Raw genomic sequence first — 26,617 nt, 5'->3', positions numbered from 1 at the left:
TGAACAACACATAATAATAATAATAATAATAAAACTTTATTTGTATAGCACCTTTTATGACATGAAATGCAGTTCAAAGTGCTTTACAGAACAATGGAGAATAAAAGAAAAGCAAGGCAACGACAAAAAACAAGCAGTAATACAATACAGTGAGGACATGAATAACAAAAAAAATAAATAAAAGATCAATTAAAAGCAATGTTGTAGAAGTGGGTCTTGAGCTGTGCTTTAAAAATGTCTACAGAGGCTGCCTGACGAAGGTACAGTGGGAGCTTGTTCCATGCCGACGGCCCGTAGAAGCAAAAAGCTCCTTCCCCGTAGTTTTTAGTTGCCATTTTTTTAGGCAAAGCGAGCAGGCCAGCAGTGGAAGACCTTAGGGGGCGGTTTGGCACATATTTAGGCAGGCAGTCATGTAGGTAGGAAGGTGCGAGACCATTGAGAGCTTTATAGACAAGTAAAAGATAGACAGACAATAGACGGACAATAATATATTTAATGACATAGAAAAGGACTGCAACTATTATACTGAGGAACAACTAAATATGATACCACCTGGTAATGATATATCAATTATACACTTTAACAGTAGAAGCGTGTATGCAAATTATGGGAAAATTAGGGATTATCTAAATAAACACAAATCACTTTAATATCATTGCTGTTTCTGAGACATGGTTTGATAGCGACAGGGGTATTGACTTTCCTCTCGATGGGTGTGAGCTAAACTATAGGAACAGAAGAAATAAAACCTGTATGTGGACATCAACTCAGAATATAAGGTTATCTATTGGTATTGATAATGTGCTAGAATGTATCACTATTGAGATATGTAGAGAAAAACATAAAAACATAATTGCCAGCTGCATCTACAGAGCTCCAGGGACTGATTGACTGTTGACATACTCACAAAAAAACATTGAAAACCTGTTCTCGAAATGTCAGCATGAAGTAATTTTTGCCTGTGGCGATTACAATTTAAATCTATTTAATCCAAATAAACATAAGTATATAAGATACATTCATTGACAATACCCATTAATAACCAGACCTACCAGAATAACCACAAACTCAGCAACTTTAATTGACAATATATATATACAAATTAATTTGGGAACAACATTGAGAGGGGGGTATTGGTCACAGATATTGCAGATCATCTGCCAATATTTGTAACATACAAATGTGATTATGAAAAGATAAATGTTGCAACTATACCTTCTGTACAAACGCCTAATAACAGAGGCTACCATCGAAGCCCTAAAGCAGGATCTGTTGGCTCAAAACTGGGACAATGCCAATAATACATTTATAGGCACATTTGGAGAACCTATAACTATATTGTAAAATGTGGGGCAAATCTTTGAATATATTTTCTTTCACGTTGAACGTTTTTAACTCAAATCTTTGCTTCTGGGGGGGGGCAAATACATAATTATAATCTTGGGGGTCCTTGACATGAAAATGTTTTGAGATCGACTAACGCAGAAGAAATAAAGGGAAGCTCCGCACACTCAGATCTGCGCACAATCAATGTATTTATTTAGCAAGCTCCAGAACGACTGACGCAGAAATATGAAAACTGTCAGGATTTAGAAGAGGTTTGGTCTAAAGGGGCGTGTCTAGCAGTTGTATCTGGTTTGACCGTATTTTAACCTCCTTCTGGTGTGTGTGTGTGTGCGTGTGCGTGTGCATGTGCGTGCGTGCGTGCGTGCGTCCAGGCTGACTGGTGCGTGTGGCCGGCGGCTCAGATGATCAACTTCTACTTCCTGTCGCCAAAGTTCCGCGTCCTGTACGTCAACACCGTCACCCTGGGCTGGGACACCTACCTGTCTTACCTCAAACACAGGGTGAGACAGGTACCTGTCTGTCTGTCTGTCTGTCTGTCTTACCTCAAACACAGGGTGAGACAGGTACCTGTCTGTCTGTCTGTCTGTCTTACCTCAAACACAGGGTGAGACAGGTACCTGTCTGTCTGTCTGTCTGTCTTACCTCAAACACAGGGTGAGACAGGTACCTGTCTGTCTGTCTGTCTGTCTGTCTGTCTGTCTGTCTGTCTGTCTGTCTGTCTGTCTGTCTGTCTGTCTGTCTGTCTGTCTGTCTGTCTGTCTGTCTTACCTCAAACACAGGGTGAGACAGGTACCTGTCTGTCTGTCTTTCTGTCTGTCTGTCTGTCTGTCTGTCTTACCTCAAACACAGGGTGAGACAGGTACCTGTCTGTCTGTCTTACCTCAAACACAGGGTGAGACAGGTACCTGTCTGTCTGTCTGTCTGTCTGTCTTACCTCAAACACAGGGTGAGACAGGTACCTGTCTGTCTGTCTGTCTGTCTGTCTGTCACCCTGGGCTGGGACACCTACCTGTCTTACCTCAAACACAGGGTGAGACAGGTACCTGTCTGTCTGTCTGTCCTGTATGTCAACACATTGATGTATTAGTCATAAATGTGGTACAGTAACACTGTGATGTATTAGTCATAAATGTGGTACAGTAACACTGTGCTATTTGACTTCAGTTACTTTTTAGATTGTGATTATTGTTGCAAAACATACGTTGTCAGACATTAACCCCTTCAGCACTGTATACATTTCGGGCCATTTGAAAATAGGCGATCTACAAGCTCACATTGTGAGCTTGTAGATCGCCTATTTACAAGCTCACATTGTGAGCTTGTAGATCGCCTATTTCCAAGCTCACATTGTGAGCTTGTAGATCGCCTATTTACAAGCTCACATTGTGAGCTTGTAGATCGCCTATTTACAAGCTCACATTGTGAGCTTGTAGATCGCCTATTTACAAATGATTTTTCATACATTTGAAAACTTGAAGTGAGACATTCGGCATAAAGAGCACTTTCTACTCTTGGTATTTTTTAAAGTACATTTTTAATTAGGGACTTTTTTACAGTATTTCTGTATTCTAGTATTGATACAATTTACAATTCATGCATTTATCAGACGCTCTTAATCCAGAGCAATTTACATTAAGCAAGAACAAAAAAGCATGGGAATACATCACATAAAAACATTTATCATGAAACATGCGTAAGCTAAGAAAGTAACAGTGGAATATCTATATAATGAAACTATACATATAAACTATACATATATACTATACTATGCTATACATATGTACTATGACGTGCTATGACTACATACGATGCAATTATAGTGCTGTAAGTCTGTATCAAATGCTATCTAAGTCTACAGAAATGCTATCTAAGGGGGTAGGGTAAGTGCTATGGGCCATGATGGAGTCTGAAAAGGTGAGTTTTCAGACTACGGCGGAAGATTGGGAGTGATGCTGCAGTTCTGACTGCAGTGGGAAGTGCATTCCACAGTTTTGGAGCCAGAAGGGAGAAGAGTTTGGGACGTGTGGAGCGTTGTCCCGGCGGTTTTAGTGAGGATACTTCCAGCTTCCCTGCGTTGGCTGATCTGAGTGCGCGGGAGGGTACTTTTACTCCAGTAAAACATGGAGTATTTTCGGTTGACAGGACGACGGCCCCGCCCCCTCCCCCCCCCGCTGATCCAGGTTCAGAGGTCGCCATCATCACCGTGGTGACGCTGGTCAAACAGGAAGTGATGTCGTCACCGTCGCCGCCCAATCCCCTGGAGGGGCGTGTTGGGCCGGAGGGCGGGACTTCCTGTGTGCCGATGAGTCACTCCTCCTCGCCCAGATGAAAGTAACAAAAGTGTCTCTCGTTAATTTATTCATAATCACGTTTTTTTTAAACTTTCAGTTTGTGTGACCTTTGACCTTAATGTCCTCAGGGGGGAGGGGGCATGTGACAGAGGCCTTGAAGACTTGTAGATCAGTTATGTTTGTGCTCTTTGTTTTGTTTTGTTTATGTTTGTCTGACGTTGTTTTTCACAATGTTGTTATGGAGGTTGTTTGGTAAAACATTTAACCCATTCTGACCTGAGATCAGATTCTAAAAATGTCTTCTACATCCTGACAGCAAAATATAAACGCTTTTTGGATCATATATCGTATAAATTAAAATGATCGCAATGTAAGCTATGGCAATGTAAAGTCAACTTTTTTTAGTAGATTGTTTCCGGGTCATGTCTTTCAGAGTAAAAGCGCTGAGACAACCCCCGGCACCCCAGAGCTCCTATTTTGAAGCACTTCCGGCACTGATTGTGTTCATCTCTAATACTCCGACTGGAATGTCACCGTGAAGAGTTTACGCACGGCATTGATTAGATGAGCTTGTAGATCTGCTATTTTTGAATAGCTAAAGCATAACATGATGCTAACACCAAAATGGGTTCCCGTTCAGAATGGGTTAATCTGCATACCAGGGTGTGTGCGAGTGCTGCAATCCAGCATCACTAGTTTTTTTTATTTTATATTGTTGAAAACATTATTTCATGAAGACATTTCTTTTTTTTTACTTTTTAATTTTGGTATAAGAAGATGTTCCTTCTTTTTTTTATTTTTTATAAATGTGCTGATTAATATGTTGTTGTTATGGACCAAATCAAACTGTTAATTTGAAGCGGTTCTCTGGAGTTGATTTGATTGTGTTGCTGAATACATGGTTCTTCTTATACGTTCATATCTGGTGTTGTTTTTTACACTTTGTATTGTTTTCGTTTCCATAGCTACAGTAGGAATACAGTAGGAATGCCCCGTTTCTTGGTAAATGGTGCATTTATATAGCGCCTTTATCCAAGGCGCTTTACATAGTTTGTGCATTACATTCACCCATTCACACACACATTCATTCACACACACAATTTCACCCATTAACACACCGATGGTAGCGGAAACCCTGCAAAGCACCAACCTGTACATCGGGAGCAATTTGGGGTTCAGTGCCTTGCTCAAGGACACTAACTCTGAAGTTGGTTAATGTTGAAACCTTTTTTTTCAAATTGTTTCTCCTGACATAATTATAGTCAAACCAGGTTGGCTAATTAAGTCCATCTGTGTCTTTTTAAATATTACCAACAAGAGCTTGTGACTGATAACTGGAACACTGGTTCTTTTTCTTGTCTTGGACATTACAGTACATTAGGTTTCATATTCATGGTATGATGGACATGCATATTAATTTAATTAATTTACTGTATATAGGGATGCACTGAAGGGGAAATTCTGGCCGAAACCGAATATGATTAATATTATATATCTTATTTTCCTACTATTGCTGTCATGGCCGCAGCTTAAAGCTACCTGATTTATGGCAAAACAAATGGTTGTGGTAAAACTTAACTTAAATAATAATCAACTACTGTATTATGGCTCCATAAAACATTCAGCTCTTTTGGTGGCAGCAGGAAAGTAGACGGCACCGGGGAGCAGTATGGGTTGGCGCCCCAGCCTGTGTCTTCCGTGAGGAAGAAGCCCGACAAACCCACGGTGAGGCCTTTAGGAGGGCCATTCAGACCCACGGTGAGGCCTTTAGGAGGGCCATTCGAGCCTCAAGGTGGAGCCTGCGGAACCGTTGCGGCTCGAGAATCCACCATTCCTGAATAAAGAGTCTGGTGCAACGCACAGGGCCTGACCTGGTGAGAGCAGGAGTGGACCTGGTGAGACGTAGGAGGGGCCCGGACAGGTGTCAACCCACAGAGCCTAGTCCTTCCACGCGCCAGAATGGTACCTCCCAGTCCCGGCAGAGTAGTTCAGGAGGAACGGATTGTGTGGCCCTGGTTTTTCCCTAATGGGACTGATCGAGGGTAGCTACAGGGACGTAAGTTGGGACTTCCAACCCCCCCCCCCCCCCCCCCCAGATCTACAAGGTCACAGCGCGGCAACCGGCTATTTTAATAATAATAATAATAATATTTATTCCGGGCCAAAGACAGGGAGACAGGGAGAGTGTTTCTCTAGTTATTATTTTGTTTTTTTTACCTATAATTACAGGCCTAAACTATGGAAGCCTGCTCCAACACGTCTGGTCAAATAAATGCTAATAATGAAAGCTTGTGTCATTTTGGACAGTTATTATATTATCATTATTCCACTGGTTTTTAATGGTATCTTATATTTTATTTTTATATTACAATAACTTACTCTGACCTTTTAGAATTCTGCACCCGACAACTCTAATATAAAGTACAGTAGGACAGTGATTACTGTACAGTATTGATACAGAATGCATGTCTAACTCTAATATAAAGTACAGTAGGACAGTGATTACTGTACAGTATTGATACAGAATGCATGTCTAACTCTAATATAAAGTACAGTAGGACAGTGATTACTGTACAGTATTGATACAGAATGCATGTCTAACTCTAATATAAAGTACAGTAGGACAGTGTTTACTACAGTATTGATACAGAATGCATGTCTAACTCTAATATAAAGTACAGTAGGACAGTGTTTACTACAGTATTGATACAGAATGCATGTCTAACTCTAATATAAAGTACAGTAGGACAGTGATTACTGTACAGTATTGATACAGAATGCATGTCTAACTCTAATATAAAGTACAGTAGGACAGTGATTACTGTACAGTATTGATACAGAATGCATGTCTAACTCTAATATAAAGTACAGTAGGACAGTGTTTACTACAGTATTGATACAGAATGCATGTCTAACTCTAATATAAAGTACAGTAGGACAGTGATTACTACAGTATTGATACAGAATGCATGTCTAACTCTAATATAAAGTACAGTAGGACAGTGTTTACTACAGTATTGATACAGAATGCATGTCTAACTCTAATATAAAGTACAGTAGGACAGTGATTACTACAGTATTGATACAGAATGCATGTCTAACTCTAATATAAAGTACAGTAGGACAGTGATTACTACAGTATTGATACAGAATGCATGTCTAACTCTAATATAAAGTACAGTAGGACAGTGTTTACTACAGTATTGATACAGAATGCATGTCTAACTCTAATATAAAGTACAGTAGGACAGTGATTACTGTACAGTATTGATACAGAATGCATGTCTAACTCTAATATAAAGTACAGTAGGACAGTGTTTACTACAGTATTGATACAGAATGCATGTCTAACTCTAATATAAAGTACAGTAGGACAGTGATTACTGTACAGTATTGATACAGAATGCATGTCTAACTCTAATATAAAGTACAGTAGGACAGTGATTACTGTACAGTATTGATACAGAATGCATGTCTAACTCTAATATAAAGTACAGTAGGACAGTGATTACTGTACAGTATTGATACAGAATGCATGTCTAACTCTAATATAAAGTACAGTAGGACAGTGATTACTGTACAGTATTGATACAGAATGCATGTCTAACTCTAATATAAAGTACAGTAGGACAGTGATTACTGTACAGTATTGATACAGAATGCATGTCTAACTCTAATATAAAGTACAGTAGGACAGTGATTACTGTACAGTATTGATACAGAATGCATGTCTAACTCTAATATAAAGTACAGTAGGACAGTGATTACTGTACAGTATTGATACAGAATGCATGTCTAACACTAATATAAAGTACAGTAGGACAGTGATTACTGTACAGTATTGATACAGAATGCATGTCTAACTCTAATATAAAGTACAGTAGGACAGTGATTACTGTACAGTATTGATACAGAATGCATGTCTAACACTAATATAAAGTACAGTAGGACAGTGATTACTGTACAGTATTGATACAGAATGCATGTCTAACTCTAATATAAAGTACAGTAGGACAGTGATTACTACAGTATTGATACAGAATGCATGTCTAACTCTAATATAAAGTACAGTAGGACAGTGATTACTGTACAGTATTGATACAGAATGCATGTCTAACACTAATATAAAGTACAGTAGGACAGTGATTACTGTACAGTATTGATACATAATGCATGTCTAACTCTAATATAAAGTACAGTAGGACAGTGATTACTACAGTATTGATACAGAATGCATGTCTAACTCTAATATAAAGTACAGTAGGACAGTGATTACTGTACAGTATTGATACAGAATGCATGTCTAACTCTAATATAAAGTACAGTAGGACAGTGATTACTACAGTATTGATACAGAATGCATGTCTAACTCTTATATAAAGTACAGTAGGACAGTGATTACTACAGTATTGATACAGAATGCATGTCTAACTCTAATATAAAGTACAGTAGGACAGTGATTACTACAGTATTGATACAGAATGCATGTCTAACTCTAATATAAAGTACAGTAGGACAGTGATTACTGTACAGTATTGATACAGAATGCATGTCTAACTCTAATATAAAGTACAGTAGGACAGTGATTACTACAGTATTGATACAGAATGCATGTCTAACTCTAATATAAAGTACAGTAGGACAGTGATTACTGTACAGTATTGATACAGAATGCATGTCTAACTCTAATATAAAGTACAGTAGGACAGTGATTACTGTACAGTATTGATACAGAATGCATGTCTAACTCTGATATAAAGTACAGTAGGACAGTGATTACTGTACAGTATTGATACAGAATGCATGTCTAACTCTAATATAAAGTACAGTAGGACAGTGATTACTGTACAGTATTGATACAGAATGCATGTCTAACTCTAATATAAAGTACAGTAGGACAGTGATTACTACAGTATTGATACAGAATGCATGTCTAACTCTAATATAAAGTACAGTAGGACAGTGATTACTACAGTATTGATACAGAATGCATGTCTAACTCTAATATAAAGTACAGTAGGACAGTGATTACTGTACAGTATTGATACAGAATGCTTGTCTAACTCTAATATAAAGTACAGTAGGACAGTGATTACTACAGTATTGATACAGAATGCATGTCTAACTCTAATATAAAGTACAGTAGGACAGTGATTACTGTACAGTATTGATACAGAATGCATGTCTAACTCTAATATAAAGTACAGTAGGACAGTGATTACTGTACAGTATTGATACAGAATGCTTGTCTAACTCTAATATAAAGTACAGTAGGACAGTGATTACTACAGTATTGATACAGAATGCATGTCTAACTCTAATATAAAGTACAGTAGGACAGTGATTACTGTACAGTATTGATACAGAATGCATGTCTAACTCTAATATAAAGTACAGTAGGACAGTGATTACTGTACAGTATTGATACAGAATGCATGTCTAACTCTAATATAAAGTACAGTAGGACAGTGATTACTGTACAGTATTGATACAGAATGCATGTCTAACTCTAATATAAAGTACAGTAGGACAGTGATTACTGTACAGTATTGATACAGAATGCATGTCTAACTCTAATATAAAGTACAGTAGGACAGTGATTACTGTACAGTATTGATACAGAATGCATGTCTAACTCTAATATAAAGTACAGTAGGACAGTGATTACTGTACAGTATTGATACAGAATGCATGTCTAACTCTAATATAAAGTACAGTAGGACAGTGATTACTGTACAGTATTGATACAGAATGCATGTCTAACTCTAATATAAAGTACAGTAGGACAGTGATTACTGTACAGTATTGATACAGAATGCATGTCTAACTCTAATATAAAGTACAGTAGGACAGTGATTACTGTACAGTATTGATACAGAATGCATGTCTAACTCTAATATAAAGTACAGTAGGACAGTGATTACTACAGTATTGATACAGAATGCATGTCTAACTCTAATATAAAGTACAGTAGGACAGTGATTACTGTACAGTATTGATACAGAATGCATGTCTAACTCTAATATAAAGTACAGTAGGACAGTGATTACTGTACAGTATTGATACAGAATGCATGTCTAACTCTAATATAAAGTACAGTAGGACAGTGATTACTGTACAGTATTGATACAGAATGCATGTCTAACTCTAATATAAAGTACAGTAGGACAGTGATTACTGTACAGTATTGATACAGAATGCATGTCTAACTCTAATATAAAGTACAGTAGGACAGTGATTACTACAGTATTGATACAGAATGCATGTCTAACTCTAATATAAAGTACAGTAGGACAGTGATTACTACAGTATTGATACAGAATGCATGTCTAACTCTAATATAAAGTACAGTAGGACAGTGATTACTGTACAGTATTGATACAGAATGCATGTCTAACTCTAATATAAAGTACAGTAGGACAGTGATTACTGTACAGTATTGATACAGAATGCATGTCTAACTCTTATATAAAGTACAGTAGGACAGTGATTACTACAGTATTGATACAGAATGCATGTCTAACTCTAATATAAAGTACAGTAGGACAGTGATTACTGTACAGTATTGATACAGAATGCATGTCTAACTCTAATATAAAGTACAGTAGGACAGTGATTACTACAGTATTGATACAGAATGCATGTCTAACTCTAATATAAAGTACAGTAGGACAGTGATTACTGTACAGTATTGATACAGAATGCATGTCTAACTCTAATATAAAGTACAGTAGGACAGTGATTACTGTACAGTATTGATACAGAATGCATGTCTAACTCTTATATAAAGTACAGTAGGACAGTGATTACTACAGTATTGATACAGAATGCATGTCTAACTCTAATATAAAGTACAGTAGGACAGTGATTACTGTACAGTATTGATACAGAATGCATGTCTAACTCTAATATAAAGTACAGTAGGACAGTGATTACTGTACAGTATTGATACAGAATGCATGTCTAACTCTAATATAAAGTACAGTAGGACAGTGGTTACTGTACAGTATTGATACAGAATGCATGTCTAACTCTAATATAAAGTACAGTAGGACAGTGATTACTGTACAGTATTGATACAGAATGCATGTCTAACTCTAATATAAAGTACAGTAGGACAGTGATTACTACAGTATTGATACATAATGCATGTCTAACTCTAATATAAAGTACAGTAGGACAGTGATTACTGTACAGTATTGATACAGAATGCATGTCTAACTCTAATATAAAGTACAGTAGGACAGTGATTACTGTACAGTATTGATACAGAATGCATGTCTAACTCTAATATAAAGTACAGTAGGACAGTGATTACTACAGTATTGATACAGAATGCATGTTTAACTCTAATATAAAGTACAGTAGGACAGTGATTACTGTACAGTATTGATACAGAATGCATGTCTAACTCTAATATAAAGTACAGTAGGACAGTGATTACTGTACAGTATTGATACAGAATGCATGTCTAACTCTAATATAAAGTACAGTAGGACAGTGATTACTGTACAGTATTGATACAGAATGCATGTCTAACTCTAATATAAAGTACAGTAGGACAGTGATTACTGTACAGTATTGATACAGAATGCATGTCTAACTCTAATATAAAGTACAGTAGGACAGTGATTACTGTACAGTATTGATACAGAATGCATGTCTAACTCTAATATAAAGTACAGTAGGACAGTGATTACTGTACAGTATTGATACAGAATGCATGTCTAACTCTAATATAAAGTACAGTAGGACAGTGATTACTACAGTATTGATACAGAATGCATGTCTAACTCTAATATAAAGTACAGTAGGACAGTGATTACTGTACAGTATTGATACAGAATGCATGTCTAACTCTAATATAAAGTACAGTAGGACAATGATTACTGTACAGTATTGATACAGAATGCATGTCTAACTCTAATATTAAGTACAGTAGGACAGTGATTACTGTACAGTATTGATACAGAATGCATGTCTAACTCTAATATAAAGTACAGTAGGACAGTGATTACTGTACAGTATTGATACAGAATGCATGTCTAACTCTAATATAAAGTACAGTAGGACAGTGATTACTACAGTATTGATACAGAATGCATGTTTAACTCTAATATAAAGTACAGTAGGACAGTGATTACTACAGTATTGATACAGAATGCATGTCTAACTCTAATATAAAGTACAGTAGGACAGTGATTACTACAGTATTGATACAGAATGCATGTCTAACTCTAATATAAAGTACAGTAGGACAGTGATTACTACAGTATTGATACAGAATGCATGTCTAACTCTAATATAAAGTACAGTAGGACAGTGATTACTGTACAGTATTGATACAGAATGCATGTCTAACTCTAATATAAAGTACAGTAGGACAGTGATTACTACAGTATTGATACAGAATGCATGTCTAACTCTAATATAAAGTACAGTAGGACAGTGATTACTGTACAGTATTGATACAGAATGCATGTCTAACTCTAATATAAAGTACAGTAGGACAGTGATTACTGTACAGTATTGATACAGAATGCATGTCTAACTCTAATATAAAGTACAGTAGGACAGTGATTACTGTACAGTATTGATACAGAATGCATGTCTAACTCTAATATAAAGTACAGTAGGACAGTGATTACTACAGTATTGATACAGAATGCATGTCTAACTCTAATATAAAGTACAGTAGGACAGTGATTACTACAGTATTGATACAGAATGCATGTCTAACTCTAATATAAAGTACATTAGGACAGTGATTTCTACAGTATTGATACAGAATGCATGTCTAACTCTAATATAAAGTACAGTAGGACAGTGATTTCTACAGTATTGATACAGAATGCATGTCTAACTCTAATATAAAGTACAGTAGGACAGTGATTTCTACAGTATTGATACAGAATGCATGTCTAACTCTAATATAAAGTACAGTAGGACAGTGATTACTACAGTATTGATACAGAATGCATGTCTAACTCTAATATAAAGTACAGTAGGACAGTGATTACTGTACAGTATTGATACAGAATGCATGTCTAACTCTAATATAAAGTACAGTAGGACAGTGATTACTACAGTATTGATACAGAATGCATGTCTAACTCTAATATAAAGTACAGTAGGACAGTGATTACTGTACAGTATTGATACAGAATGCATGTCTAACTCTAATATAAAGTACAGTAGGACAGTGATTACTACAGTATTGATACAGAATGCATGTCTAACTCTAATATAAAGTACAGTAGGACAGTGATTACTACAGTATTGATACATAATGCATGTCTAAACTCTAATATAAAGTACAGTAGGACAGTGATTACTGTACAGTGTTGATACATAATGCATGTCTAACTCTAATATAAAGTACAGTAGGACAGTGATTACTGTACAGTATTGATACAGAATGCATGTCTAACTCTAATATAAAGTACAGTAGGACAGTGATTACTGTACAGTATTGATACAGAATGCATGTCTAACTCTAATATAAAGTACAGTAGGACAGTGATTACTACAGTATTGATACAGAATGCATGTCTAACTCTTATATAAAGTACAGTAGGACAGTGATTACTGTACAGTATTGATACAGAATGCATGTCTAACTCTAATATAAAGTACAGTAGGACAGTGATTACTGTACAGTATTGATACAGAATGCATGTCTAACTCAAGTACAGTAGGACAGTGATTTCTACAGTATTGATACAGAATGCATGTCTAACTCTAATATAAAGTACAGTAGGACAGTGATTTCTACAGTATTGATACAGAATGCATGTCTAACTCTAATATAAAGTACAGTAGGACAGTGATTTCTACAGTATTGATACAGAATGCATGTCTAACTCTAATATAAAGTACAGTAGGACAGTGATTACTACAGTATTGATACAGAATGCATGTCTAACTCTAATATAAAGTACAGTAGGACAGTGATTACTGTACAGTATTGATGCAGAATGCATGTCTAACTCTAATATAAAGTACAGTAGGACAGTGATTACTGTACAGTATTGATACAGAATGCATGTCTAACTCTAATATAAAGTACAGTAGGACAGTGATTACTGTACAGTATTGATGCAGAATGCATGTCTAACTCTAATATAAAGTACAGTAGGACAGTGATTACTACAGTATTGATACAGAATGCATGTCTAACTCTAATATAAAGTACAGTAGGACAGTGATTACTGTACAGTATTGATGCAGAATGCATGTCTAACTCTAATATAAAGTACAGTAGGACAGTGATTACTGTACAGTATTGATGCAGAATGCATGTCTAACTCTAATATAAAGTACAGTAGGACAGTGATTACTACAGTATTGATACAGAATGCATGTCTAACTCTAATATAAAGTACAGTAGGACAGTGATTACTGTACAGTATTGATACAGAATGCATGTCTAACTCTAATATAAAGTACAGTAGGACAGTGATTACTACAGTATTGATACAGAATGCATGTCTAACTCTAATATAAAGTACAGTAGGACAGTGATTACTACAGTATTGATACAGAATGCATGTCTAACTCTAATATAAAGTACAGTAGGACAGTGATTACTGTACAGTATTGATACAGAATGCATGTCTAACTCTAATATAAAGTACAGTAGGACAGTGATTTCTACAGTATTGATACAGAATGCATGTCTAACTCTAATATAAAGTACAGTAGGACAGTGATTACTGTACAGTATTGATACAGAATGCATGTCTAACTCTAATATAAAGTACAGTAGGACAGTGATTTCTACAGTATTGATACAGAATGCATGTCTAACTCTAATATAAAGTACAGTAGGACAGTGATTACTACAGTATTGATACAGAATGCATGTCTAACTCTAATATAAAGTACAGTAGGACAGTGATTACTGTACAGTATTGATACAGAATGCATGTCTAACTCTAATATAAAGTACAGTAGGACAGTGATTACTACAGTATTGATACAGAATGCATGTCTAACTCTAATATAAAGTACAGTAGGACAGTGATTACTACAGTATTGATGCAGAATGCATGTCTAACTCTAATATAAAGTACAGTAGGACAGTGATTACTGTACAGTATTGATACAGAATGCATGTCTAACTCTAATATAAAGTACAGTAGGACAGTGATTACTGTACAGTATTGATACAGAATGCATGTCTAACTCTAATATAAAGTACAGTAGGACAGTGATTACTGTACAGTATTGATACAGAATGCATGTCTAACTCTAATATAAAGTACAGTAGGACAGTGATTTCTACAGTATTGATACAGAATGCATGTCTAACTCTAATATAAAGTACAGTAGGACAGTGATTACTGTACAGTATTGATACAGAATGCATGTCTAACTCTAATATAAAGTACAGTAGGACAGTGATTACTGTACAGTATTGATACAGAATGCATGTCTAACTCTAATATAAAGTACAGTAGTACAGTGATTACTGTACAGTATTGATACAGAATGCATGTCTAACTCTAATATAAAGTACAGTAGGACAGTGATTACTGTACAGTATTGATACAGAATGCATGTCTAACTCTAATATAAAGTACAGTAGGACAGTGATTACTGTACAGTATTGATACAGAATGCATGTCTAACTCTAATATAAATTACAGTAGGACAGTGATTACTGTACAGTATTGATACAGAATGCATGTCTAACTCTAAAGTACAGTAGGACAGTGATTACTACAGTATTGATACAGAATGCATGTCTAACTCTAATATAAAGTACAGTAGGACAGTGATTACTGTACAGTATTGATACAGAATGCATGTCTAACTCTAATATAAAGTACAGTAGGACAGTGATTACTACAGTATTGATACAGAATGCATGTCTAACTCTAATATAAAGTACAGTAGGACAGTGATTACTGTACAGTATTGATACAGAATGCATGTCTAACTCTAATATAAAGTACAGTAGGACAGTGATTACTACAGTATTGATACAGAATGCATGTCTAACTCTAATATAAAGTACAGTAGGACAGTGATTACTACAGTATTGATACAGAATGCATGTCTAACTCTAATATAAAGTACAGTGGGACAGTGATTACTGTACAGTATTGATACAGAATGCATGTCTAACTAATATAAAGTACAGTAGGACAGTGATTACTGTACAGTATTGATACAGAATGCATGTCTAACTAATATAAAGTACAGTAGGACAATGATTACTGTACAGTATTGATACAGAATGCATGTCTAACTCTAATATAAAGTACAGTAGGACAGTGATTACTGTACAGTATTGATACAGAATGCATGTCTAACTAATATAAAGTACAGTAGGACAATGATTACTGTACAGTATTGATACAGAATGCATGTCTAACTCTAATATAATGTACAGTAGGACAGTGATTACTACAGTATTGATACAGAATGCATGTCTAACTCTAATATAATGTACAGTAGGACAGTGATTACTACAGTATTGATACAGAATGCATGTCTAACTCTAATATAAAGTACAGTAGGACAGTGATTACTGTACAGTATTGATACAGAATGCATGTCTAACTCTAATATAAAGTACAGTAGGACAGTGATTACTACAGTATTGATACAGAATGCATGTCTAACTCTAATATAAAGTACAGTAGGACAGTGATTACTACAGTATTGATACAGAATGCATGTCTAACTCTAATATAAAGTACAGTAGGACAGTGATTACTACAGTATTGATACAGAATGCATGTCTAACTCTAATATAAAGTACAGTAGGACAGTGATTACTGTACAGTATTGATACAGAATGCATGTCTAACTCTAATATAAAGTACAGTAGGACAGTGATTACTGTACAGTATTGATACAGAATGCATGTCTAACTCTAATATAAAGTACAGTAGGACAGTGATTACTACAGTATTGCTACAGAATGCATGTCTAACTCTAATATAAAGTACAGTAGGACAGTGATTACTGTACAGTATTGCTACAGAATGCATGTCTAACTCTAATATAAAGTACAGTAGGACAGTGATTACTACAGTATTGCTACAGAATGCATGTCTAACTCTAATATAAAGTACAGTAGGACAGTGATTACTGTACAGTATTGATACAGAATGCATGTCTAACTCTAATATAAAGTACAGTAGGACAGTGATTACTGTACAGTATTGATACAGAATGCATGTCTAACTCTAATATAAAGTACAGTAGGACAGTGATTACTACAGTATTGATACAGAATGCATGTCTAACTCTAATATAAAGTACAGTAGGACAGTGATTACTACAGTATTGATACAGAATGCATGTCTAACTCTAATATAAAGTACAGTAGGACAGTGATTTCTACAGTATTGATACAGAATGCATGTCTAACTCTAATATAAAGTACAGTAGGACAGTGATTTCTACAGTATTGATACAGAATGCATGTTTAACTCTAATATAAAGTACAGTAGGACAGTGATTACTACAGTATTGACACAGAATGCATGTCTAACTCTAATATAAAGTACAGTAGGACAGTGATTTCTACAGTATTGATACATAATGCATGTTTAACTCTAATATAAAGTACAGTAGGACAGTGATTACTGTACAGTATTGATACAGAATGCATGTCTAACTCTAATATAAAGTACAGTAGGACAGTGATTACTGTACAGTATTGATACAGAATGCATGTCTAACTCTAATATAAAGTACAGTAGGACAGTGATTACTACAGTATTGATACAGAATGCATGTCTAACTCTAATATAAAGTACAGTAGGACAGTGATTACTACAGTATTGATACAGAATGCATGTCTAACTCTAATATAAAGTACAGTAGGACAGTGATTACTGTACAGTATTGATACATAATGCATGTTTAACTCTAATATAAAGTACAGTAGGACAGTGATTACTACAGTATTGACACAGAATGCATGTCTAACTCTAATATAAAGTACAGTAGGACAGTGATTACTGTACAGTATTGATACAGAATGCATGTCTAACTCTAATATAAAGTACAGTAGGACAGTGATTACTGTACAGTATTGATACAGAATGCATGTCTAACTCTAATATAAAGTACAGTAGGACAGTGATTACTACAGTATTGATACAGAATGCATGTCTAACTCTAATATAAAGTACAGTAGGACAGTGATTACTGTACAGTATTGATACAGAATGCATGTCTAACTCTAATATAAAGTACAGTAGGACAGTGATTACTACAGTATTGATACAGAATGCATGTCTAACTCTAATATAAAGTACAGTAGGACAGTGATTACTACAGTATTGATACAGAATGCATGTCTAACTCTAATATAAAGTACAGTGGGACAGTGATTACTGTACAGTATTGATACAGAATGCATGTCTAACTAATATAAAGTACAGTAGGACAGTGATTACTGTACAGTATTGATACAGAATGCATGTCTAACTAATATAAAGTACAGTAGGACAATGATTACTGTACAGTATTGATACAGAATGCATGTCTAACTCTAATATAAAGTACAGTAGGACAGTGATTACTGTACAGTATTGATACAGAATGCATGTCTAACTAATATAAAGTACAGTAGGACAATGATTACTGTACAGTATTGATACAGAATGCATGTCTAACTCTAATATAATGTACAGTAGGACAGTGATTACTACAGTATTGATACAGAATGCATGTCTAACTCTAATATAATGTACAGTAGGACAGTGATTACTACAGTATTGATACAGAATGCATGTCTAACTCTAATATAAAGTACAGTAGGACAGTGATTACTGTACAGTATTGATACAGAATGCATGTCTAACTCTAATATAAAGTACAGTAGGACAGTGATTACTACAGTATTGATACAGAATGCATGTCTAACTCTAATATAAAGTACAGTAGGACAGTGATTACTACAGTATTGATACAGAATGCATGTCTAACTCTAATATAAAGTACAGTAGGACAGTGATTACTACAGTATTGATACAGAATGCATGTCTAACTCTAATATAAAGTACAGTAGGACAGTGATTACTGTACAGTATTGATACAGAATGCATGTCTAACTCTAATATAAAGTACAGTAGGACAGTGATTACTGTACAGTATTGATACAGAATGCATGTCTAACTCTAATATAAAGTACAGTAGGACAGTGATTACTACAGTATTGCTACAGAATGCATGTCTAACTCTAATATAAAGTACAGTAGGACAGTGATTACTGTACAGTATTGCTACAGAATGCATGTCTAACTCTAATATAAAGTACAGTAGGACAGTGATTACTACAGTATTGCTACAGAATGCATGTCTAACTCTAATATAAAGTACAGTAGGACAGTGATTACTGTACAGTATTGATACAGAATGCATGTCTAACTCTAATATAAAGTACAGTAGGACAGTGATTACTGTACAGTATTGATACAGAATGCATGTCTAACTCTAATATAAAGTACAGTAGGACAGTGATTACTACAGTATTGATACAGAATGCATGTCTAACTCTAATATAAAGTACAGTAGGACAGTGATTACTACAGTATTGATACAGAATGCATGTCTAACTCTAATATAAAGTACAGTAGGACAGTGATTTCTACAGTATTGATACAGAATGCATGTCTAACTCTAATATAAAGTACAGTAGGACAGTGATTTCTACAGTATTGATACAGAATGCATGTCTAACTCTAATATAAAGTACAGTAGGACAGTGATTACTACAGTATTGATACAGAATGCATGTCTAACTCTAATATAAAGTACAGTAGGACAGTGATTTCTACAGTATTGATACAGAATGCATGTCTAACTCTAATATAAAGTACAGTAGGACAGTGATTACTGTACAGTATTGATACAGAATGCATGTCTAACTCTAATATAAAGTACAGTAGGACAGTGATTACTGTACAGTATTGATACAGAATGCATGTCTAACTCTAATATAAAGTACAGTAGGACAGTGATTACTGTACAGTATTGATACAGAATGCATGTCTAACTCTAATATAAAGTACAGTAGGACAGTGATTACTACAGTATTGATACAGAATGCATGTCTAACTCTAATATAAAGTACAGTAGGACAGTGATTACTACAGTATTGATACAGAATGCATGTCTAACTCTAATATAAAGTACAGTAGGACAGTGATTTCTACAGTATTGATACAGAATGCATGTCTAACTCTAATATAAAGTACAGTAGGACAGTGATTTCTACAGTATTGATACAGAATGCATGTTTAACTCTAATATAAAGTACAGTAGGACAGTGATTACTACAGTATTGACACAGAATGCATGTCTAACTCTAATATAAAGTACAGTAGGACAGTGATTTCTACAGTATTGATACATAATGCATGTTTAACTCTAATATAAAGTACAGTAGGACAGTGATTACTGTACAGTATTGATACAGAATGCATGTCTAACTCTAATATAAAGTACAGTAGGACAGTGATTACTGTACAGTATTGATACAGAATGCATGTCTAACTCTAATATAAAGTACAGTAGGACAGTGATTACTACAGTATTGATACAGAATGCATGTCTAACTCTAATATAAAGTACAGTAGGACAGTGATTACTACAGTATTGATACAGAATGCATGTCTAACTCTAATATAAAGTACAGTAGGACAGTGATTACTGTACAGTATTGATACATAATGCATGTTTAACTCTAATATAAAGTACAGTAGGACAGTGATTACTACAGTATTGACACAGAATGCATGTCTAACTCTAATATAAAGTACAGTAGGACAGTGATTTCTACAGTATTGATACATAATGCATGTCTGACTCTAATATAAAGTACAGTAGGACAGTGATTACTACAGTATTGATACAGAATGCATGTTTAACTCTAATATAAAGTACAGTAGGACAGTGATTACTACAGTATTGATACAGAATGCATGTCTAACTCTAATATAAAGTACAGTAGGACAGTGATTACTACAGTATTGATACAGAATGCATGTCTAACTCTAATATAAAGTACAGTAGGACAGTGATTTCTACAGTATTGATACAGAATGCATGTCTAACTCTAATATAAAGTACAGTAGGACAGTGATTTCTACAGTATTGATACATAATGCATGTTTAACTCTAATATAAAGTACAGTAGGACAGTGATTACTACAGTATTGATACAGAATGCATGTCTAACTCTAATATAAAGTACAGTAGGACAGTGATTACTGTACAGTATTGATACATAATGCATGTCTAACTCTAATATAAAGTACAGTAGGACAGTGATTACTACAGTATTGATACAGAATGCATGTCTAACTCTAATATAATGTACAGTAGGACAGTGATTACTACAGTATTGATACAGAATGCATGTCTAACTCTAATATAAAGTACAGTAGGACAGTGATTACTGTACAGTATTGATACAGAATGCATGTCTAACTCTAATATAAAGTACAGTAGGACAGTGATTACTACAGTATTGATACAGAATGCATGTCTAACTCTAATATAAAGTACAGTAGGACAGTGATTACTGTACAGTATTGATACAGAATGCATGTCTAACTCTAATATAAAGTACAGTAGGACAGTGATTACTACAGTATTGATACAGAATGCATGTCTAACTCTAATATAAAGTACAGTAGGACAGTGATTACTGTACAGTATTGATACAGAATGCATGTCTAACTCTAATATAAAGTACAGTAGGACAGTGATTACTACAGTATTGATACAGAATGCATGTCTAACTCTAATATAAAGTACAGTAGGACAGTGATTACTGTACAGTATTGATACAGAATGCATGTCTAACTCTAATATAAAGTACAGTAGGACAGTGATTACTGTACAGTATTGATACAGAATGCATGTCTAACTCTAATATAAAGTACAGTAGGACAGTGATTACTGTACAGTATTGATACAGAATGCATGTCTAACTAATATAAAGTACAGTAGGACAGTGATTACTGTACAGTATTGATACAGAATGCATGTCTAACTCTAATATAAAGTACAGTAGGACAGTGATTACTGTACAGTATTGATACAGAATGCATGTCTAACTCTAATATAAAGTACAGTAGGACAGTGATTACTGTACAGTATTGATACAGAATGCATGTCTAACTCTAATATAAAGTACAGTAGGACAGTGATTACTGTACAGTATTGATACAGAATGCATGTCTAACTCTAATATAAAGTACAGTAGGACAGTGATTACTACAGTATTGATACAGAATGCATGTCTAACTCTAATATAGAGTACAGTAGGGCAGTGATTACTGTACAGTATTGATACAGAATGCATGTCTAACTCTAATATAAAGTACAGTAGGACAGTGATTACTACAGTATTGATACAGAATGCATGTTTAACTCTAATATAAAGTACAGTAGGACAGTGATTACTACAGTATTGATACAGAATGCATGTCTAACTCTAATATAAAGTACAGTAGGGCAGTGATTACTGTACAGTATTGATACAGAATGCATGTCTAACTCTAATATAAAGTACAGTAGGACAGTGATTACTACAGTATTGATACAGAATGCATGTTTAACTCTAATATAAAGTACAGTAGGACAGTGATTACTGTACAGTATTGATACAGAATACATGTCTAACTCTAATATAAAGTACAGTAGGACAGTGATTACTACAGTATTGATACAGAATGCATGTCTAACTCTAATATAAAGTACAGTAGGACAGTGATTACTACAGTATTGATACAGAATGCATGTTTAACTCTAATATAAAGTACAGTAGGACAGTGATTACTACAGTATTGATACAGAATGCATGTCTAACTCTAATATAAAGTACAGTAGGACAGTGATTACTGTACAGTATTGATACAGAATGCATGTCTAACTCTAATATAAAGTACAGTAGGACAGTGATTACTGTACAGTATTGATACATAATGCATGTCTAACTCTAATATAAAGTACAGTAGGACAGTGATTACTGTACAGTATTGATACAGAATGCATGTCTAACTCTAATATAAAGTACAGTAGGACAGTGATTACTACAGTATTGATACAGAATGCATGTCTAACTCTAATATAAAGTACAGTAGGACAGTGATTACTACAGTATTGATACAGAATGCATGTCTAACTCTAATATAAAGTACAGTAGGACAGTGATTACTGTACAGTATTGATACAGAATGCATGTCTAACTCTAATATAAAGTACAGTAGGACAGTGATTACTGTACAGTATTGATACAGAATGCATGTCTAACTCTAATATAAAGTACAGTAGGACAGTGATTACTACAGTATTGATACAGAATGCATGTCTAACTCTAATATAAAGTACAGTAGGACAGTGATTACTGTACAGTATTGATACAGAATGCATGTCTAACTCTAATATAAAGTACAGTAGGACAGTGATTACTGTACAGTATTGATACAGAATGCATGTCTAACTCTAATATAAAGTACAGTAGGACAGTGATTACTACAGTATTGATACAGAATGCATGTCTAACTCTAATATAAAGTACAGTAGGACAGTGATTAATACAGTATTGATACAGAATGCATGTCTAACTCTAATATAAAGTACAGTAGGACAGTGATTACTACAGTATTGATACAGAATGCATGTCTAACTCTAATATAAAGTACAGTAGGACAGTGATTACTGTACAGTATTGATACAGAATGCATGTCTAACTCTAATATAAAGTACAGTAGGACAGTGATTACTGTACAGTGTTGATACAGAATGCATGTCTAAGTCTAATATAAAGTACAGTAGGACAGTGATTACTACAGTATTGATACAGAATGCATGTCTAACTCTAATATAAAGTACAGTAGGACAGTGATTACTACAGTATTGATACAGAATGCATGTCTAACTCTAATATAAAGTACAGTAGGACAGTGATTACTGTACAGTATTGATACAGAATGCATGTCTAACTCTAATATAAAGTACAGTAGGACAGTGATTACTGTACAGTATTGATACAGAATGCATGTCTAACTCTAATATAAAGTACAGTAGGACAGTGATTAATGTACAGTATTGATACAGAATGCATGTCTAACTCTAATATAAAGTACAGTAGGACAGTGATTACTACAGTATTGATACAGAATGCATGTCTAACTCTAATATAAAGTACAGTAGGACAGTGATTACTACAGTATTGATACAGAATGCATGTCTAACTCTAATATAAAGTACAGTAGGACAGTGATTACTGTACAGTATTGATACAGAATGCATGTCTAACTCTAATATAAAGTACAGTAGGACAGTGATTACTGTACAGTATTGATACAGAATGCATGTCTAACTCTAATATAAAGTACAGTAGGACAGTGATTACTGTACAGTATTGATACAGAATGCATGTCTAACTCTAATATAAAGTACAGTAGGACAGTGATTACTGTACAGTATTGATACAGAATGCATGTCTAACTCTAATATAAAGTACAGTAGGACAGTGATTACTGTACAGTATTGATACAGAATGCATGTCTAACTCTAATATAAAGTACAGTAGGACAGTGATTACTGTACAGTATTGATACAGAATGCATGTCTAACTCTAATATAAAGTACAGTAGGACAGTGATTACTACAGTATTGATACAGAATGCATGTCTAACTCTAATATAAAGTACAGTAGGACAGTGATTACTACAGTATTGATACAGAATGCATGTCCAACTCTAATATAAAGTACAGTAGGACAGTGATGACTGTACAGTATTGATACAGAATGCATGTCTAACTCTAATATAAAGTACAGTAGGACAGTGATTACTGTACAGTATTGATACAGAATGCATGTCTAACTCTAATATAAAGTACAGTAGGACAGTGATTACTGTACAGTATTGATACAGAATGCATGTCTAACTCTAATATAAAGTACAGTAGGACAGTGATTACTACAGTATTGATACAGAATGCATGTCCAACTCTAATATAAAGTACAGTAGGACAGTGATGACTGTACAGTATTGATACAGAATGCATGTCTAACTCTAATATAAAGTACAGTAGGACAGTGATTACTACAGTATTGATACAGAATGCATGTCTAACTCTAATATAAAGTACAGTAGGACAGTGATTACTGTACAGTATTGATACAGAATGCATGTCTAACTCTAATATAAAGTACAGTAGGACAGTGATTACTGTACAGTATTGATACAGAATGCATGTCTAACTCTAATATAAAGTACAGTAGGACAGTGATTACTGTACAGTATTGATACAGAATGCATGTCTAACTCTAATATAAAGTACAGTAGGACAGTGATTACTGTACAGTATTGATACAGAATGCATGTCTAACTCTAATATAAAGTACAGTAGGACAGTGATTACTACAGTATTGATACAGAATGCATGTCTAACTCTAATATAAAGTACAGTAGGACAGTGATTACTGTACAGTATTGATACAGAATGCATGTCTAACTCTAATATAAAGTACAGTAGGACAGTGATTACTGTACAGTATTGATACAGAATGCATGTCTAACTCTAACCTAAAGTACAGTTGAGTAAACACTGACTTGTTCAAACATTGACTGAGTTGATTTTCATATTTCATACAAACACACCTCTTGATATGGTCACTCACACACACATCCTGATGTGCAGGATGCTGTGCGTGCGTGTGTGTGTGTGTGCCTGCATGCGCGCGCGTGTATGTGTGTGTGTGTGCCTGCGTGCATGTGTGTGTGTGTGTGTGTGCCTGCATGCGCGCGTGTATGTGTGTGTGCCTGCGTGCATGTGTGTGTGTGTGTGTGTGTGTGTGTGTATTGTGGTATGACCATTCTCTCCTCAGCATGCCAGCAGCGATGCGTGTCACGGTGCTCGTGTGTGTGTGCGTGGCCGTTCTCTCCAAAGGTAAGACAAAACATTTAATATTTAATAGTTTAATGTTTTAAAGATGTGAGTTAAAAGGGTGTTTAAAACATTTGCCTAAAACGGTGTGTGTTAGAAGTCGTGTGCGGCCGATGCAAAACAATGCAAATGGACAGAGAACAGATGGAGTGTTGTGGCCGGTTGACTCGACAAACGACAGCTCTGTTTAGTGTTGTGGCCCCGTTGACTCGACAAACTACAGCTCTGTTTAGTGTTGTGGCCCCGTTGACTCGACAAACTACAGCTCTGTTTAGTGTTGTGGCCCCGTTGACTCGACAAACTACAGCTCTGTTTAGTGTTGTGGCCCCGTTGACTCGACAAACTACAGCTCTGTTTAGTGTTGTGGCCCCGTTGACTCGACAAACTACAGCTCTGTTTAGTGTTGTGGCCGGTTGACTCGACAAACTACAGCTCTGTTTAGTGTTGTGGCCGGTTGACTCGACAAACTACAGCTCTGTTTAGTGTTGTGGCCCCGTTGACTCGACAAACTACAGCTCTGTTTAGTGTTGTGGCCCCGTTGACTCGACAAACTACAGCTCTGTTTAGTGTTGTGGCCCCGTTGACTCGACAAACTACAGCTCTGTTTAGTGTTGTGGCCCCGTTGACTCGACAAACTACAGCTCTGTTTAGTGTTGTGGCCCCGTTGACTCGACAAACTACAGCTCTGTTTAGTGTTGTGGCCCCGTTGACTCGACAAACTACAGCTCTGTTTAGTGTTGTGGCCAGTTGACTCGACAAACTACAGCTCTGTTTAGTGTTGTGGCCCCGTTGACTCGACAAACTACAGCTCTGTTTAGTGTTGTGGCCGGTTGACTCGACAAACTACAGCTCTGTTTAGTGTTGTGGCCGGTTGACTCGACAAACTACAGCTCTGTTTAGTGTTGTGGCCCCGTTGACTCGACAAACTACAGCTCTGTTTAGTGTTGTGGCCCCGTTGACTCGACAAACTACAGCTCTGTTTAGTGTTGTGGCCGGTTGACTCGACAAACTACAGCTCTGTTTAGTGTTGTGGCCGGTTGACT

General features: G+C 35.4%; 1 protein-coding gene across 2 annotated transcripts in view; it reads left to right on the top strand.

Annotated features, from left to right (window-relative positions):
- The window catches only part of mpv17l2 (MPV17 mitochondrial inner membrane protein like 2), a 47,658-nt gene that overhangs the window by 6,719 nt on the left and 14,322 nt on the right, over positions 1-26,617 (top strand). Inside the window, exons 5-6 of one of the 2 annotated variants that reach the window (XR_014569390.1) lie at positions 1,719-1,847; positions 3,490-3,678. Coding sequence is in view for 1 of the 2 variants with exons in the window: in XM_083767532.1 (XP_083623658.1) it covers positions 1,719-1,847; positions 3,490-3,522 (162 nt within the window). In the remaining variant the exon portion in view is untranslated. Of the gene's footprint in view, positions 1-1,718; positions 1,848-3,489; positions 3,886-26,617 lie in introns of those variants that run through there. The other variant, XM_083767532.1, reaches the window with a different exon arrangement.

Source organism: Protomyctophum parallelum, assembly GCF_964188405.1.
Source record: "Protomyctophum parallelum genome assembly, chromosome: 6".
Taxonomy (NCBI): Eukaryota; Metazoa; Chordata; class Actinopteri; order Myctophiformes; family Myctophidae; genus Protomyctophum; species Protomyctophum parallelum.
This window is presented reverse-complemented; position numbering and strand designations above follow the sequence as displayed.